This window comes from Buteo buteo, chromosome 15 (genome assembly GCF_964188355.1).
Source record: "Buteo buteo chromosome 15, bButBut1.hap1.1, whole genome shotgun sequence".
NCBI classification, from domain to species: domain Eukaryota; kingdom Metazoa; phylum Chordata; class Aves; order Accipitriformes; family Accipitridae; genus Buteo; species Buteo buteo.
In genome coordinates this window covers 30,038,403-30,054,972 of record NC_134185.1, presented here as the reverse complement: position 1 = coordinate 30,054,972, position 16,570 = coordinate 30,038,403, and the positions used below count along the sequence as shown (strand labels likewise).

The 16,570-nt window shown below is 42.7% G+C and overlaps 1 protein-coding gene across 4 annotated transcripts; it reads right to left on the bottom strand.

Annotated features, from left to right (window-relative positions):
• Positions 1 to 4,388: 4,388 nt before the first annotated feature.
• On the bottom strand, positions 4,389 to 15,791 carry HINT3 (histidine triad nucleotide binding protein 3). Of its 4 annotated transcripts, none has more exons than XR_012653079.1 (6): positions 15,600 to 15,791; positions 14,769 to 14,886; positions 13,339 to 13,408; positions 12,395 to 12,521; positions 5,933 to 8,619; positions 4,389 to 5,134 (listed from the first exon to the last, which is right to left on the bottom strand). XR_012653079.1 is itself a non-coding variant. In XM_075046893.1 (5 exons), exons 1-5 carry the CDS (start codon positions 15,750 to 15,752, stop codon positions 8,590 to 8,592), a joined length of 498 nt encoding a protein of 165 aa, XP_074902994.1. In that variant the 5' UTR covers positions 15,753 to 15,791; the 3' UTR covers positions 4,389 to 8,589. The 4 variants fall into 4 exon arrangements, 2 of the variants coding, with proteins under 2 accessions (XP_074902994.1, XP_074902993.1); XR_012653080.1 differs by having other exon boundaries at positions 4,389 to 6,382; positions 8,448 to 8,619; XM_075046893.1 differs by having other exon boundaries at positions 4,389 to 8,619.
• Between the last annotated feature and the right edge of the window lie 779 nt (positions 15,792 to 16,570).

Sequence of the window (16,570 nt, the reverse complement as noted above, 5' to 3'; positions counted from 1 at the left end):
CGCCGTTGCCGGCCCCAGCGCGGCCATCGGTAAGGGAGGGAGGCGTGTGACAGAAAAAAGCCCCCCCCACGCACAGACACGGACCCCCCGTGGGCCCTCCCGCCCCACTCCGGGCGCTGCCGCCGGCTCCGCTGGCTGAGGGGGCCGGCAGCGAAGGGCTGCTCGCTGATTAATTAGCGGTCGTTTCCTCTTCTTCCGCGCCCTTTTCTTCATGGACATTTTGCGTGTGCTTTAGAACCCGCGCCGTACGTCAGCGCCGCAGCAGCTGTGTGTAATTAATGAGTAAATAATACCCGTTTGCGGGGACAGGCGCTCCGCCGTGTGTAATTAACGAGTAAATAATAAATACCCGTTTGCGGGGACAGGCGCTCCGCCGTGTGTAATTAACGAGTAAATAATAAATACCCGTTTGCGGGGACAGGCGCTCCGCCGTGTGTAATTAACGAGTAAATAATAAATACCCGTTTGCGGGGACAGGCGCTCCGCCGTGTGTAATTAACGAGTAAATAATAAATACCCGTTTGCGGGGACAGGCGCTGCGCCGTGTGTCACTGAGGGGGTTCGTGACCGAGAAGCTGAGGCGGGCGCTGGCCCGGCTGGTTTGGGCCTTGGCTTCCCCCGGCAATAACCTGCCCTCGCTGGCATCGGTGGGGCGGATCGTTAAATCACATTAACAATTAACAGACACCAACGGAGCGGCGTTCGTTTTTCCACGGGAAGGAGGTCAGCGCCGGCGACATGCGTGTGGGAGCAGATGGAGACGAGGAAGAGATTCCCAGGAAAGGGGCAGAGTTGGGACTATCCAACGGGGGGGGTTGTACTGCAGCTTGTATTTTGTTTTATTTTAACATCTAGACTTGATAACTATAATCTCGTACTCACTGATCTCCCTGTTGCGTTGAGCCGAAAGGTTCGGCTTATCCAGATTTCGGTAAGCTTTTTATTAGGACCAGGCCAGCTCAGCACTGAACTCATGTTCAGTGTTTTCTGTGCTGATTTTTGGACAGCTTTTTTTCTAGATGGCTAAGATTTTGCTCATGACCTGTGAGCACTGCATGGGCCGCGTTCTTTATGCATCTCCATAATCTCATCCTGCAGTTTCTCTGGTTATGTCCTCCTGCAGTAATCAAAACTAAGGTTTGCTATGAAGCTTTAGCCCTGACGATCAACAAGGAAACAGTTGAAATGTGAACTGGCAGCTAAACGTGAACTTTCCTAGAAGAGAAAGAAAAGGGGTAGATATGGGTCAGGCTTGTTCACCTCAGCAGTTGAGTGCTGAGACCCAGCAATAAACACATTGCTGAACTGCTGACAGACCCCGCGAGTCTGAGATTGCTTACAAAACCTTGGGATTGCTGAAAGTGGTTCAGTGGAAGAACTCTGCTTTTATTTTGCTGATCTGTCTCACTTTAAATTTCCTAGCTGTATAGCTTCCATTTTAGAAACTCCTTAGGAGGGGTTACTGGTATTATTGCTTAAGCTTAATCTCTTTGAGACTGGCTTTTGCTTACTTTATCTGCAGAGCATTGCTGTCTGTTCTCAGAAGGTGAATACCTCGATTTTCCAGTGATACTGTTTTCTACAGAAGAATTAAATTTTTTCCTGCTTTTGACTTGAGGATCCGTGCAAAATCGCTGGCAGACTATATGCTGCTCAGCATAGTTTGAAAGTGGATGTAGATTAATAAATAAGACTTACCAAGTATTTGATCCTGACATAAAACCAAAGTGGTTTTCAGATGCTGTGTTTGTAAACTTAACATACATTCCTGTACTGCCACTGAGGAGAAACAAGCAGTTTGTTAGCGTGGATTTAGGGAGTTATCTTACACTGGCAGCATTACATAACTGTTTCAGGGAGGGAAAGGAAGAACAATTATCCTCTTTAGCCTTCGGGGGAATTTTAAGTACACAAAATGTAATTACTCAAGTTGAAATTTATCCAGGAAGCTAGAATTAACCACCCTCCTCTCACAAAAAATATAACAACAGGATCATATGACAATCATGAGTTTCAATTTAAAAGTGAGAGCCTATGAATGAAAGGCCATTATTTAATGTGTACCACTGCTGATTTTTCCCAATTCTCTTTCGCAGCCATTGTGTTGCCATCTTCTGCTCACCCCATGCACTATTCTAGACCTGAAGGCAACACAAGTGTTTTTTGACAGTGACTTGCACATTCTGCTGGTGCATTCAGGGAGCTCTGTACATGGCTCGTGGGGTTCACATGCAACAGCATCAACATGTGTATATGGGCAAATTCCCATGAAACCTTACTTTAAAAAAAAAACCAACAGCAATGCTTTTGAAATACCTAATTTATAATTCAGTTATTAAGTTGTTCAGAATTTGCATTTCCATCCATTTCCCCACAGAAAAGCCAGCACTAATCCTCTGTTTTATCTCCAGCGCCTGTAAGAAAAGTATCAGCTGTACTAATGTACTATATGGAAACTCTCGTTTGTGTATTTCAACAGGTGAAGGATACGATCCAGCAAAGACACGGTTATAACACAGTCAGATCTCTGTGGGTACATAAAAGTCTGTCCCTGCCTCACCAGAATAATTACGTGCTGCAGACACAGTCCATGATGTAAGCACATGTAATTTCATAGGTGGCCAGTGTACCCAGAGGGGCTGGGCAGTTCCACCTCTGGAGTGCAAGCTCCCTTGCCTGCAGCCTGCCTGGAGGTTTTCCCTGGCAGACACGGCTGTGCAGCACAGCCTTTTAAGGGAGAACTCTTTAGGCTGGTTTTGTCTTCTGCGCTGAACAGGGCGTTGCGGATGGTGCCGCGCTCGCTAACTGGATTTCTAGTTCTCTTTTCAGTGCCCAGTGAGGAAAATCCCCCTGCTCCCACCACGTATCGGTGTTTCAGCTCCAGGTAACGTTTTCTGTGCATAATAACTTTCACAGCCTGTGGGAACCGCGCCGGCACAGCGTGGATTTGTCCACCTTTAAGCAGTGTGCAGGCAGGAGAAAGTCTGCCCACCCCTGTGTATGGGTTGGTGCGCTGGCTCCTGGGGAATGGTTTGGTCTCTTCGCCTGTCAGTAAGCTTGTGCTGAACAGGTCAGCCAGCACAGCATCAGATTGTTTGGGAAGTCTGCGGCGCTGCCGGGTGTAAGGATAAAGTTCTTTAAAAGGTGTCATTGCATGAAGAGTAACTACTGCACCACGTCTGTGTCGCACGGAGGCCGCGGGGTATGTACAGTAACTGTGGGACCGGTGGTACACCGTGTAACCTTGTAAGCATAACTTACTGCCCTGGGTTACAAAACGACTTCTGAATTTCAGCTGAATCACTTTTACTTTCTTCAGTGCTGTAGGATTATGGGTGGACTTAACAAAATCTTCAGATATTTAACATCTTTTTCAGCAGCTTTGCCTCTTACTCAGGCAAAACTCTTCCAAAAATTATCATCAAGGTGATTTGTTGTTTTTCCTTCACAGCTGACAGTGCACCCAGGAACCACAGTTACAACCAGTCATTGATTTGTTTCCTGCTTGAATGCCATAAAACATTTTCAAGAAATGGAAGAAGATAAAGGGCAGAGTGCTAAAGCTACCAGTGCAGTGGGTGACTTGAGGAAAAGTTGGCAGACCTGGGCAGAGGATCACATTGAATATCAGAGAAAGAACCCATTCAGCAACGACAACAGGCTTGCATCTAAACCCGTGCATACTCACAGAGGAGATCCCACCTACGGGAGACCCCCTGAAGGGTCTCAGACAGAGCAGAGGGGGAAAGATGCTCACTCACACGTGGGAAAGGAAGTGGAAGAGCTCTGCTTGATCATTAGAAGCACTGGAGAGGTGGGAGAAGATGGACATGTGAGTGTGACATTCGGGCAGCTGTTTGAAACATACGTGACTATTTCTAATAAAGTAGTGGGAATCTTGTTAAGAGCCAGAAAACATGGTCTGGTTCATTTTGAAGGTGAAATGCTTTGGCAAGGAAAAGATGATGACGTGATCATCACTTTGCTAGAATAAGGCTTTCTCATCTGATGAATTCTGCTGCATGGTTCCGTTTGGGAAAACATAGCTGGATACCATCTTGAAAGAGGTTTTCATTACAAAATTTCAACTCAGCTGCTTCTTGGGGCATGAGCAGGAGAGAAAACGGGTGAGAAGGATGAAAAAATATTTTTGTAAGAATAGTAGAGGTTTGGACAGAAATCACAAATAATCTACTAATCCATCACGCTGCCATTGGATTTTCCTTTCATTATTGTCATCCACTACCAAGTATATTGCAGTTCTTCACATAACTCTGCTGGATTACTGCTTTAGCTTACTGAAAGTATAAATTACTAACTTGCTACCGTACAACACTGATTCTTGTAGGTTGTGAAATACTCACTGTATGTGGGATTTTGATTTGTAAAACATGGAACTGAAAACTTTTATGGGAATTCATATACTTCAAAAAAAGAGCCTGGTTTATAGCAAAAGTTTAGGTTATTTTCACATGGTGGAACTGAATAAATGGAAGTTATTTTCATGAAGTATATGAAAATTCCTGAATTTACAGAAATATGATGGCAAGCATATCTGATGTTTCCTAAATTAGTTGCATCTTGCATGTATTTTGGAGAGCTGCACTAGTCCTGGTATTAGTCTGTTCTTATTATCATACCTTCTCCAAACCTGCTGTGTCTCTTTCTCTTTTCTTTCTGTATCTCATACCATTTTTACCTACCTGTTCTGTTCTTCTAGTGCTATGTCATACCCTAGCACATCACAAAGCTCTGCAGCCTTTTTGGTGAATTCAGCTATATCCCTTCATAGAAAGTAGGGTGCCACAATATAAAGATGTGAAAGGCAACAGAAACTACATATCGGAGTGCTGTGCATTCGTGAGAAAAAAAAAAGGCATCTCTTTCTCGTCTTTCACCAAAATGTAGCAATGTTGTTTACAAGAGGAGGAGAGTAGAGATCCTGTAGTGCCAAATGCGTAAATAAAGGTACAGCGGAGCAGTCTCACACCTCATTTATCTGAGGCAGAGCTGTGCTTTCAGACCATAGTTGTGAATTTGCCAAACTGGGAGAAAAAATGATCAGCTAGTTAAAATTGAGACTGAAAGATGACAGATAACAATTTCCTTCATGGTTCTTCCGGGGGAACTTTCTCTGTGTTTAGGAAAAAAAAAAAAAAGGATTGTTTATATGCAATAGTTGTAATAATGCTATTAAAAATAATCAGGAGCTGTATTTACAGTAGTTCCCGCTAAGAAAACTGTATAATTAGAAACATAAAGTTCTGGGTTTTACCTGTGCAAATAAAAGCTTTTATGTGGTATTAACTACACTATTTGGTGGGTCTTTAAAGTAAGATATTCTCTTGCCTTGAAAGGATATTGAAATTTAATATAAACTATGAACTTGATAAAAGTGATAGATTATTTTATGCTATTTATAGAAAAGAATGTGTTTTTGCAAAAAGCCTAAAAGAATGGGGTTTTGTTTTGACATCTTCATCCAATGGAGGTTTGCATCAAAATAAGCCTTTTGACTGAGCAAAGAAAAATACGGATTTCGTTATCCCTCTGCCTCCTTTTCCTAGCGAAAAGACAATGAAAAAAGAGAAGAATTTAATGTGTTGAAATAAGTATATCTGGGGGACAGGGGAGTCAGATGCAGGTAGAGCATGGATGGGGAAACAAGGGTGGGTTTTAATCACCACATAATTTTACCATGTTGGAAACTGGGCAATATGTGCTGCACCAGGCACTGCTGGTGTGCATGCCCTTTGTTTTCAAACCCACTCCTTCCTAAACAAATCTACGTCTTGCAGCTGAAAACAAGACATATAATTTGTGATCTTAACACATTGAAAATGCTTTGGTTTTTGGAAAAGCATTTGTTGCCAAAATGACACGAGCACACCTCAGTGGATTTCAGCTCCTATTAGATAAAGCGTGTACGTACATTTTGATTTTAAAACGAATCAAGCTTTTTATAATACAGCTGTGGAATGCAGTTTCATTAATTCTAATGATTTTGAAATCCAGTCAGTTCTGCTGTAGCATTAGTTCATAGCTTGCAGGAAGCAGTATCAAGTGGTTCAGGTGTCACCAGCTGACAAACAGGATGGTAATATCAGGAAAAATAATACATTATTAGACATTGTACAAATACTACATGAAAAGACACACAGTTGAGGCAGTGTGTAGCCTGAGCACCCCAAGATGCAAGTCCAGCTCATGTAAACTTACTAGTTCTTTATTAAGGCTGGCTCAAATAGTTACGTGTCAGGAATGGAGGCTTCCACTGCCATGCCAGTAGTTAGACACGTATGTGGCCGCTGCTGCGCTCTCTCCTGCTGCCAGTTGGTTTAAATATCACTTGAGTACATCTCCAAGAGCTTTACGCACACCTCTGATCAAAACAGATAGAAGCAGAGTAAGCCCTAACGAAACATTCTTACCCACTTTGTGACTAAAAAAAGCTTGCCCTATCATGATATTTTGAATAAAATAAAGGATTATTATAAAAAAAAGATTATATATAGAGGGATGGATTTTTTTAAACAATTATCAGGCCAAACTTCCTCCCTGCCAGCTTCAGATGAGTATTCTCTAAAGAGTGACTGAAATCTTTCTTTGTGCCCATGCAAATGATTATAAAACACCAAGTTGCCAAACTGGGTCAGCATGCAGGTTGACAAATCCCATCTCTTGTTCCCAGCAATAGCTGGTATTTCAAAAGGAGTCTAAAAGATAGATAATACAATTGGTCAGCTTGTCCACTGGTACGCTCCAGAATAAAAAGTTACTCCTGAAGCTTCTGTAGTCATGAGCGCAGCATATCTAATCCACATGACTCAGTTTAGCTAATAGTTTACAAGTTTTACAAAATTCAGCTCCCTCATCTGCAATGTGGGGATTAGATTGGCATCTACAGATGAAACAGGAATTTAAACTTCTAAACAGGCAACTTTTTTGCAGCAGGCTCGCATTAGAGTAAATAGAACAGAATTTATTAAATTACTTTTACAAAAATTGTAGCGTGTGAGGTTTTTTTTGTATTACGGATTATTTGGAGCAGTAAGTAAACTCTGACCTTCTAAAAGGTGTTCTTGCCCTACTAAGTAACTTTCAGCTCTTCAAACCTCTCCTAAACTTCACTTGTTTGTGGCAAGCTCCCTCAGTGGTCTTTCCTCTTCCTCCACTTGAAGCCTGTGAATTCTGCATGTTTTAGACTGCACATTTTATGGGGATTGTCTGTATTTTGTCAAACACTGAAAGCACTTTCAGCACTGCAATAAACGTTGCATGTCAGTTTGAAATGACAGCGAGTTTTTATGCAGCATTTGGTTGTCTCCAAGTTTGTCAAATTTCAAATACAATTTTCACTGGTTTGCTCCCATTTTTATGCTTTTGTTTACAACTCCCACTTAAGAAGACTTCAGAAGAGCTCGAGGAACTATTATCAATTTAATCGCATTGAAAAAGTTGCCCTTAGTCAAAACACAAACTTTTCTTTTTTATTCTACATTTAACAGCGTTGTATATCTGTTTCATCCTTTCAGAGGGAGCAGTTAGTACTTCAGCATAAAAGCATTATTCTCTGGGTTCGCGCTAGGTTGAGAGTTTATGTAAAACAATTGAGCAAACGAGTACAAATAAAGCTTTGTCATTCCTAAACATGTAGTCAAAAAAGCAGCTTTTCTTACGACTGCTAATACTGGATCAAAGAAAAACAGAGCCAGGGGCAGTGGCTAAGCAACTTTCCTTTGTTTCTCCAGGCTCTTGGAGAGTAAGAGCTGCCGAGTTCCCTCTCCAGGAGTATTTTATTGATATTTGCTCACTGGAAAGCTCTACAGATGATTTTGGAAGTTTTAAAATGCTGCTGTAGAAGAGGGTGACATAGTTAACGGGACCTGCCTACTGCCTCTTCCAGGGACTAGCCAGTAAGTCTGAAACATATTCAAAGCATGAGGATAGGCTTTTCAGAAAATACTTCTTAGCCTAATTAAAAAAATTATCTGCTAAGTCCAAGAATGCTTGTCAATACAGATGGAAAATGGAACAGGGTTCTATGCTGAAAACCACTAATGAGATACTGAGCATTCATCTCAGTAATTAACGTGGCTCTGTTGAACGCTTTATTGTTTGAGCTGGTGCGAGGCCTGTCTGCTGCTGTCAGAGAAAAGTTTAATTCCCCATCTTGTTCATCAACCAAAGTTGGGAAGCTAGATTATACCCTGATTTTTACCTTTCCAGTCTTGCTGTCACTAGCGGGACCCTTCTCAAATGTAAGATGGAGAAGTTGACCTTTGTGCTTCTGTGCACATTTGACAACATACTGGGTCTGGCTGGGGTGGAGATAATTTTTCTTCTCAGCAATAAAAGCTGAGGAAGGTGGCGTTTTGGGGGGGAAGAAGCCATTGCTACTGGCCTGCTTGTGGGAGATCATGAGCAATTACCTTTGCATCACATACCTTGTTTTTTTTCCTTCCTCTTTCCTTCATTTATTGAACTGTCTTCATCTCAACCCATGAGTTTTCTCACTTTTGCTCTTCCCATTCTCTTTCCCATCCCACTGGTGACGGAGGTGAAGGACAAGCAAAGGGCTATCCAGGGTCAGCACCCCCAGTCAACCGTTCCATTGCACTGGAAGATCATTCCAAGATTAGCATTTATTCTGTTTACTAATCCTTTTTGACAACAGTTCACTTTGATACTTTAATATTACATGTCACAGTTAAATACAGTTACGTAAATTAATTATAAATCAGAACACATATACAGTATTAACTCTTGAAAGGTCTTAATGTACAGATATTTCATAAAGCTAGGCGCCAGCTCAAACCTCCTAATCTATTGCACAGAAGTAGTCAGTGGCTTTAATTCACACTCTTCCTATCTAATGTTACAAATTAAGACCCTAAAGGGCTGCAAATGACATGTGAGTGCCCACTAAGAATAACAAGAGGGTATCAGGAACAAGGTCTTACAGAAAAGAGAGGTGTAAACTCTTCTGGGTAGAAAACGGTCTTCAGAAGGGTGTGAACTTTCTGAAATACTACCTATAGTTTACTGGAAGAATATCACAATACATTGTACCCCAAAGGCAAGAGGTGCTGGATCAGTGGAAAACACGGAGCAAATAATGTTCTGGGAAGCCTGCAGGTGCAACAGACCATCATCACCTCAGCTGCATCTAAATGCATTGGCCAAGGACACTTGATGAATTAGGCACCAAGAGATACACGCTGTGAAGGAAGAAAACCCACTCCCTGTTTTCTGGAGTTTTAACTTCCCAAACAGTCTGCCTTAATATGGTATTGAAAAACAGAGCACCAGCATTACTGATTAGAGTCACAGGGCAAAGGCAAATGTTCAGCAGGTTCCTTCAGCAACCCAACATGTTCCAATTTTGGGCTGAGTCCCTGCTATCCCAAATTCAAATCACATTGCTATTAGGCAAGCCTGCCACATGCTTACTGCACTAAAGACCTGTTTCCCTTATGACTTCATTTAGAAATCAAATTTAGCCAAGGCATTAGTAATCTCCAAGAGACTTCCAGTGAGAACAGTATCAGACCCATCTAAAAAGTTGGATTTTTTTTTCTACCATCATGCAGAAGAGCCGCATATTAAATCAATTCCTCTGAACTCCTCACATTTTTTGTAAACATACAATAACTAATTTAAAGTATTGTGCACATGAGAGGGAAAATCTTTAAGCCCAAGATACAACCACTTACACGTACATTTAAACTATATGTTATATAGCATTATCACATCTTGGGCACCTATTGTATTCAACATTTACTATGTCGCTGTCATGCAAATAAGCCAGGTAATACATTAAAGTGGTTTAGCACCAGAAAGTCAGTAGTGTACTTTCAGCAATGTACCTACTAATAACTAGGCAGATGTATCGTACAAATACAGATGGAAACTTGAATGTTTTAAATGTTACTTGCAATCCCAGAACAATGCATCCTTAAAATAAAAGCTTGATTCCGCAACAAATATTCCCTTTGGTACCGTGTACATGCTGTTAGTAGTAACTTGTTGCCTTAGTTGCAATACATTCTGCTGCTATACCCTGCCTTTTACTAGGAAAAGTTCTCTGCATGTGTGCATATGAGTGTGTATGTGTTATGAATATATATATACACACATATAAAATTGTAATTAAAATACATTGCCTTATTGTCAGAGAAGTATACAGACTCAAGTATCTCAATGGGAGAATGAGGTTGGCAGCTACAAATTCTGTGTGTATTTCCTCATAAGGAACTAAAGCTTTTTTTTTCATCCTTGTATATTACTGGCAACATCAAACTGTGCAACCTTAAGTCAGAGTTCAAAGACAAAGAACAAACTGGCTAGCAACACAAGGCTAAGAGTGCTTTCAGTTGGCAGCATTTTCAGTTTGCAGTCGCTCAATCAGTTGTTCAGCCTATGAAAGAGAGAAAGCAATGCATTAACTACACCGTGGACCTCCATTTTAAAAATAGTGACACTGACAGAGCATTTACTTTTCATTTTTACAGACAAAGCATGCAACAGAAGCAGAATACAATGATTGCTTTAAAGAGCAGACTCTTTTTCACAGTTTTCATCAAACTCCCATTAGGTGATCAGAAGAGGAAACAGAACCTATGAAAGTCAAGAGGATGTTTGAGCAAATAAACAGCAGATAAAGCAGCGTGGTTTTAAAGACCTCAGAAGGCAGCAGTGCTCAGAACCACCAAGCTGTGAGACCTGGAATTCTTTGGGAGATGCTCCAGAACAGCATGTTGTGGCCTCTCATCTCCCACAAGCTGCACACCAGCCACATACATTGCTGAGGGATGGAGTGCATTCCTGTGTGTGGTTCACGTCATGAGATATACATCCACTCTTTGGTTATGTCACTATGCTCACACATACTTTTCTCATTGTATGGCTATTTATGCATCTAGCGCATAACCAGGACAGCTGTATTTGGTATACGTAACAGCACCAGCCCACAGAGCCCTCAGAAAGGCTCAGGGCAGAAGGAAGTCTGCCATCGTTGCTCTAGCAGGCCAAACTGGGCACATGGAGACTACCATGGCCACTTCTGAAACAAATCAGTTTACTGTCAGCCTTTTTTTTTTTTTTTTTTTTGCCAGTCCCACTGAATTAATCTTTTAATTTGAACTAGTGCTTGAGGTTTTAATAAGATCTCCGAAGAAACCACATTAAAAGGTGAAAAGCTTAAGTTTGGCATGTTTTAAATGAACACAGTAAAAAAGCAATCGGCTACCAAACGTAGGAACTACTTAACAGCACTTAAGTAGCTCTTGCAGTTTATTTGCAAATAAAGCTAGATAAGGTGTGGAGCAACTGAAAATGAAGTAATCTGAATCTTGTTTTGAGCTCTTTAACAAGTATCACATTCAAGCCATTACAATTAAAAAAAAAAACCAAAAAAACAAAAACCCCAAACCCGAAAACAACTCAAGAACACTTTCCAACTTGACAACAGGGCAAAGTAGTTTTTGAAGTGCATCCATATTGGATAACCAAACTTGGTACAGATCTCCCTGAGCTAATCCAAGATAGCAAGCAGTAAAACTACACAGCCATACTTGTTTGAGGGCCAAATATCTGTGTGATGCTCTACAACACAGCAAAGACACACCTGCTTTTTTCCAGCAAGGTACCACTGTGGAGAAGCTGAGTTTTTTCTCTTCAAGTAAGAGCTGTCTGTATTCTTTAGCTGAGACAGACCTTTTTCAGCATCTTTGTTTTGGGGCTGTGCAATGACACCAGGATACTGTAGCTACATTGCAAGGACAGGTTCTTTGCTGCGTCAAAGCAGCGAGGGTAAGCTTTGGTTCTTGAGAGAGATATTTTCAAATGGTGATTTAGTCGGTGCCAGTTCAGTCTCATTGCTTATCTCTACTGACACAACTGAGCACAAACAACATTTTTGTAAAGCAGACACTTGTTTTAGTCTACAGATGACAAGATGAGAAAAAACATGTGAACTGATAAAAGCAATCATTAGGTGGACATGTTTTTCACCTAAACGGGATGAACCAGGGCATGTACAATACAGTCCATCACATTTGAATTTATCCTTTTAAATTAAAGAACAACTACTTATAAAGTGTCCTCAGAACCACATCACATTCACCTGAGCTACACATTAGATCCAGAACTCCTGTATCGTTTGCTGTTAATGTTATTGGCACTCATCTCTCCTTAATAAGCACAAACATTAAGGTTTTTAACATTATATTTTTGCAAATAGTTAATGCAAAATATACAAAACTATTAATTACAGTAATGACATCAATAATTGCTCAAAGCATTTTTGGACATAGTTAAAACGTTAAAAAGACATCACTTTTTCAGCTTGCAACTGAAAACCTACCAAAAAGCTCATCTGCATTACACTTACCGTGATAAACCAGTAGGAATTGATTCTGTACACGAGTCTGGATAAGAATCCTAACTGACTGGCTGGGGCCAGGACGTGAAGATGCAAGTGGGATATTGAGCAGAATGGAGGCCAGTGAAAACCCATCCTTCAGAAAAGGAAAACAAGTGAAAAATACTGGTGATGTTAATTCAGGAAGAAGTGGAACATTGTAAGTTATTTAACATAATCAACTGAATTAACAACTCAATGCATTGCATTTTCCTTGTAAAAAACATGCCTCTTCCCTTCAGGATGCTCTCAGGGAACCTTTTCAAAAGCCCATTAACCTCATCCTTCACATCTCCCTATTTAAGATACATTTTGTTAAAAAGGAGCATTTAAAAAATAAAATGTATCTTAAATGTATCATATCTAGTTTTCAGCTGGAAAGCCAACTGTCACCCTATGAATGCAGTTTCTACATATTTTAAACATGAAGGCCCAGCTTCCCTATACTCTACACTATTTAAATTATATTACAATTTACTTCAGCTATCAAAGGCCCTGACTTAAACTAAAGAGTGCAGCACCGAAATCAAAAGAATGCAGGTATGACTGAAACACAATACTGTGCCCTGCCTGAATAGGACAAAGTCTACCTCTCTTCTGGAATCTAGGATTTAGAGCATATTTTCAGCACATAATTAAAGAGCAGCCTTTTAGATAAGTTGTTTGAAGTGCCCTCTCTATCCCAAGATGTGGTCAAGAAAGAATCTCAGAGTTGGAGCACAATCTGTGCTGGAAATTCCTCAGAAAAAAAGTCTGTATTCAATGCCAGCACATTCTACTTGAGAAGTCATGCAGTACGTGAACGCAGACCTGATTTCTTCAATAACTCACACTGCAGTTGTTGCCACCATCTCTAAAATAGCATTCTGAAAAGTAAAAAATATACTCAAACACAGAAGGTTTCCATTACATACCTTACGTCATTCAAGTCATTAAAATTATTTCTCTGGAGGACAGCATTTCCAACTTCCATCATTCTCTTTACTATTAAACACAAATAAATTTCATTTAATGTTTAAGTAATATTTTACACATCGTATGTCATCAAGTAATTTAAAAAAGGTATTCTTCAGAATATTAACTTCAACAAACTGGTTACAGTGAGATCACAAACACAAGTTTTTCGAAAGATAAATACTGTAACTACTCATAATCAAACAAAGATTGTAAAGACAGTGTTGTGCAATGACTGACATGAAAATTGCCACTGTTACTAATTTCCACACTCATGATGCTTTTAAGTGGGACATTATTCTAAGAACTTCGGCCAAAGCCATGCTATCACCACACCCTTATAAAAAAACCCCAACAAATACTGATTGGTCAGAATGATGATGTTTACACTATTTCCAGGGTTATATTTCTACTCAGCTACAGGACTTTAATCTCTAGGTCCTGTGCAGCCTGACATAAATTAGGAAGTTTCAGAGACAGTACATAAATTCAAATGAAAATAAAATAAATCTGTCGGTCCTACTTATTACTAGGACAAAGTTTCATTACTGTATCACTGAGAAAAAGAGCAACCCTAGTACAAAACGTCAAAGCAAAAGCCTAAGGAATCGTCTTGAAGCCAAACATGTAGAGGAGTTGTTTCTGGAGAATACTACATTTAGAAGAGAAATACAGTGATGCAAGATTTGCAACTACAATTCTTTTCCTGCATCACCTGTAAATTTCCCTCAGATGGAATCTCTTCATGCATGTATGGCTGTAGTTTCTTCTGTTACTCAACACACTTAGCTAGGTGTTTCCTGTGAAACAAATTCCAGGACAATGTTTTCTTACAGGTAAAAAAAAAAAAGAAAAAAAAAGCCTATCAACAATAAATCATAGTTTCAATATTTTAGAACTTTATCTCTTCAAAAATTATTTAAGTTTATTGGGACACCATTTCCCTTTCTCCTCTCAGTCCCTTTTTTCCTGAAAAATAATGTAGCACTTATTTTAAAAAATAAATTTTATAAAATTCTTCTGTAATTTTTCATATAATTTAAAATTGCATATATATCTGAGAAAACGCAATGAAGCAGCATGCAAACACTTTAAAAACAAAGTTGCGGTTTCAACAGTGTGGAGGCATCTATACTCCATGCAAACAACAGGGATTTCATGCACTAGTGCAATGTTTTTCTAGAAGCCACAAAAAAATGTGCTCTTCTGGAACAGCACGCAGAAGTTCCCAGGAAGGGTAAGTCCCTACCTACACTCACTCACACCATCTATTTCCACGTTTACCTCCTCAACCAAACAGTGCTCAAAGTTATCATTTACTTGACAACGCACTGTTTAAGGCTGTGCACAACTACTTTCTGTTAAGTTAAACGCACGCTTACAGCCTTACCTACAGGTATGTGTTCTGCCTTCAGCGTTTTGCAGTTTCCCATGTGCTCCACCGGCACCACCAGAAAGTGGTGGGGGGCACCGGGTCTGATGTCTCTGAAGCAAACCAGGTCTTCGTACTAAGAAAGGATGCAAACGCATTAAATTGACTAGGACGAGGATACTGGCAAGGGGTAGGTAACAAGGCCCGTCTTCCCCATATCGACGTGATGATGCTAAACGCCATATTAGAAGTAACCAGCAAAAATCGTCGGGATTTGCCGAGCCAGCCTACAGAAAGGCTCGCAGGCGCGATTTGCGTCCTCAGCTGACCTTCTGCAGCCAGCGCTCCCCGGCGCCAGCTTTAAGGCTTCTAGCTGTTGTGCCAACGCTGAAGGGCTCCCTCCCGATGGATGTCCCCCGCCCCGTCTCCATAAAGGACACCCCAAACCCGCCCAGCGCTTTAAAGCAGCACCCTTCCCCCGCGGGCAGCCCGGGCACCGCCTCACCCGGCGGGAGGGCTGTCCCCAGGACACCCACGCAGCACTTCGGGGTTTCATCCCCCCCCCCGTTCTCACACGAAGCCCCTCGGCCCCTTTTCCCGCTCGCCCGGGGCCCTGCCCCTCGGGCACCCCCATCTCCACAGGAGCCCTCACTCCGGCCACAGACGGAATCCGGCTCTTCGTTAAAAAAAAACACAAACAAAAAGGCAACGAGCGACAACCACCCACCAGGGACCAACAAAAGCCCCTCCGCTGCCCGCGGGGGAGCCGGCCGGACCCCCACCTGCGGCAGAGGAGCGAAGGGCGGCCGGGGGAGGCCGCTGCCGCCGCCCGGGGCGTCCCTCACCCACCTGGCAGGGGAACAGCGCCGTGCCCGGCTCCTCCCGGCGGGCGATCCTGCAGAACGCGCACTTGCCGTCGTAACCGCCGCCGTCCCCCGTTTCTTTCCCCTCACCGGCGGTCGCGGCCGCGGCCGCCCCCTCCTCCTCCTCCCCCGCCGCCATTTTCCCTTCGCCCTCCGCCTGCGGCCGGGACCCCGCGCGCGCCCCCTGCCGGCGCGGGGCGGGGAGGGAGAGGAGAGGGGCGGGGCGTGAGGGGCGGGGACCAACCACAGGCGTCCGCGGCAGCGCCCCGCCCACCTGCCCGCGGGGGCGGAAACCAACGCGCCCGCGGAGCTGTGAGGGGAAAGTGGGGGAGGGGGGGTGCGCTCCCGCCGGCCTCCGACATAACCCCCGGCTTTTGGGTTTTTTTTTCCTGAAGCCTCACAGAGCTGAAGCAGGAACGTCTGCAGGCGTAGGGGTGAATGGATCTGAGGCGGGCAGGGGGAAGTAGCGGGTTTGAATTCCCTCGGTGTGCCCAAGCAAACCTCCCGCCGCACGCCTGCAGCATCAGTACAAACACACGGAGCCGGCTGACCGCAAGCCTTCACTAAGAAGAAAAAGGTACAAACCGGGAATAAAATGAACTGAGCGCACCCTGAGCTCCTTCAATTCATGTAATGGTACAGTAGTTTGGGTTGGAAGGGGCCTTCAGAGGTCATCTCGTCCAACCCCCTGCCACGGGCAGGGACATCTTCAACCAGACCAGGTTGCTCAGAGCCCCGTCCAACCTGGCCTCGAACGTTTCCACAGACGGGGCATCGACCACCTCTCTGGGCAACCTGGGCCAGGGTTTCACCACCCTCAGCACATCAACTGCCCTCAAAGCTAACCGAGGGTACGTCTAAGAGGTGGCTAACCTTCAATTTCTAAAAACGTTTTCTTAATAATTTGTATTTCAAATCGCCTGCGCTGTTCATTAGACTAGAGTTGCAGAGCTGCAG

Bases quoted from the DNA above. Each gene is read 5' to 3' on its own strand.
- HINT3 (XM_075046892.1), bottom strand. From the start codon at position 15,752: ATGGCGGCGGGGGAGGAGGAGGAGGGGGCGGCCGCGGCCGCGACCGCC. The intron at 14,887-15,599 runs GTGGGTGAGGGA...ATCCTTTCTTAG, and splicing joins CGGCGCTGTTCCCCTGCCAG to TACGAAGACCTGGTTTGCTT. The intron at 13,409-14,768 runs GTAAGGCTGTAA...TGTGTTTAATAG, and splicing joins GGCAGAACACATACCTGTAG to TAAAGAGAATGATGGAAGTT.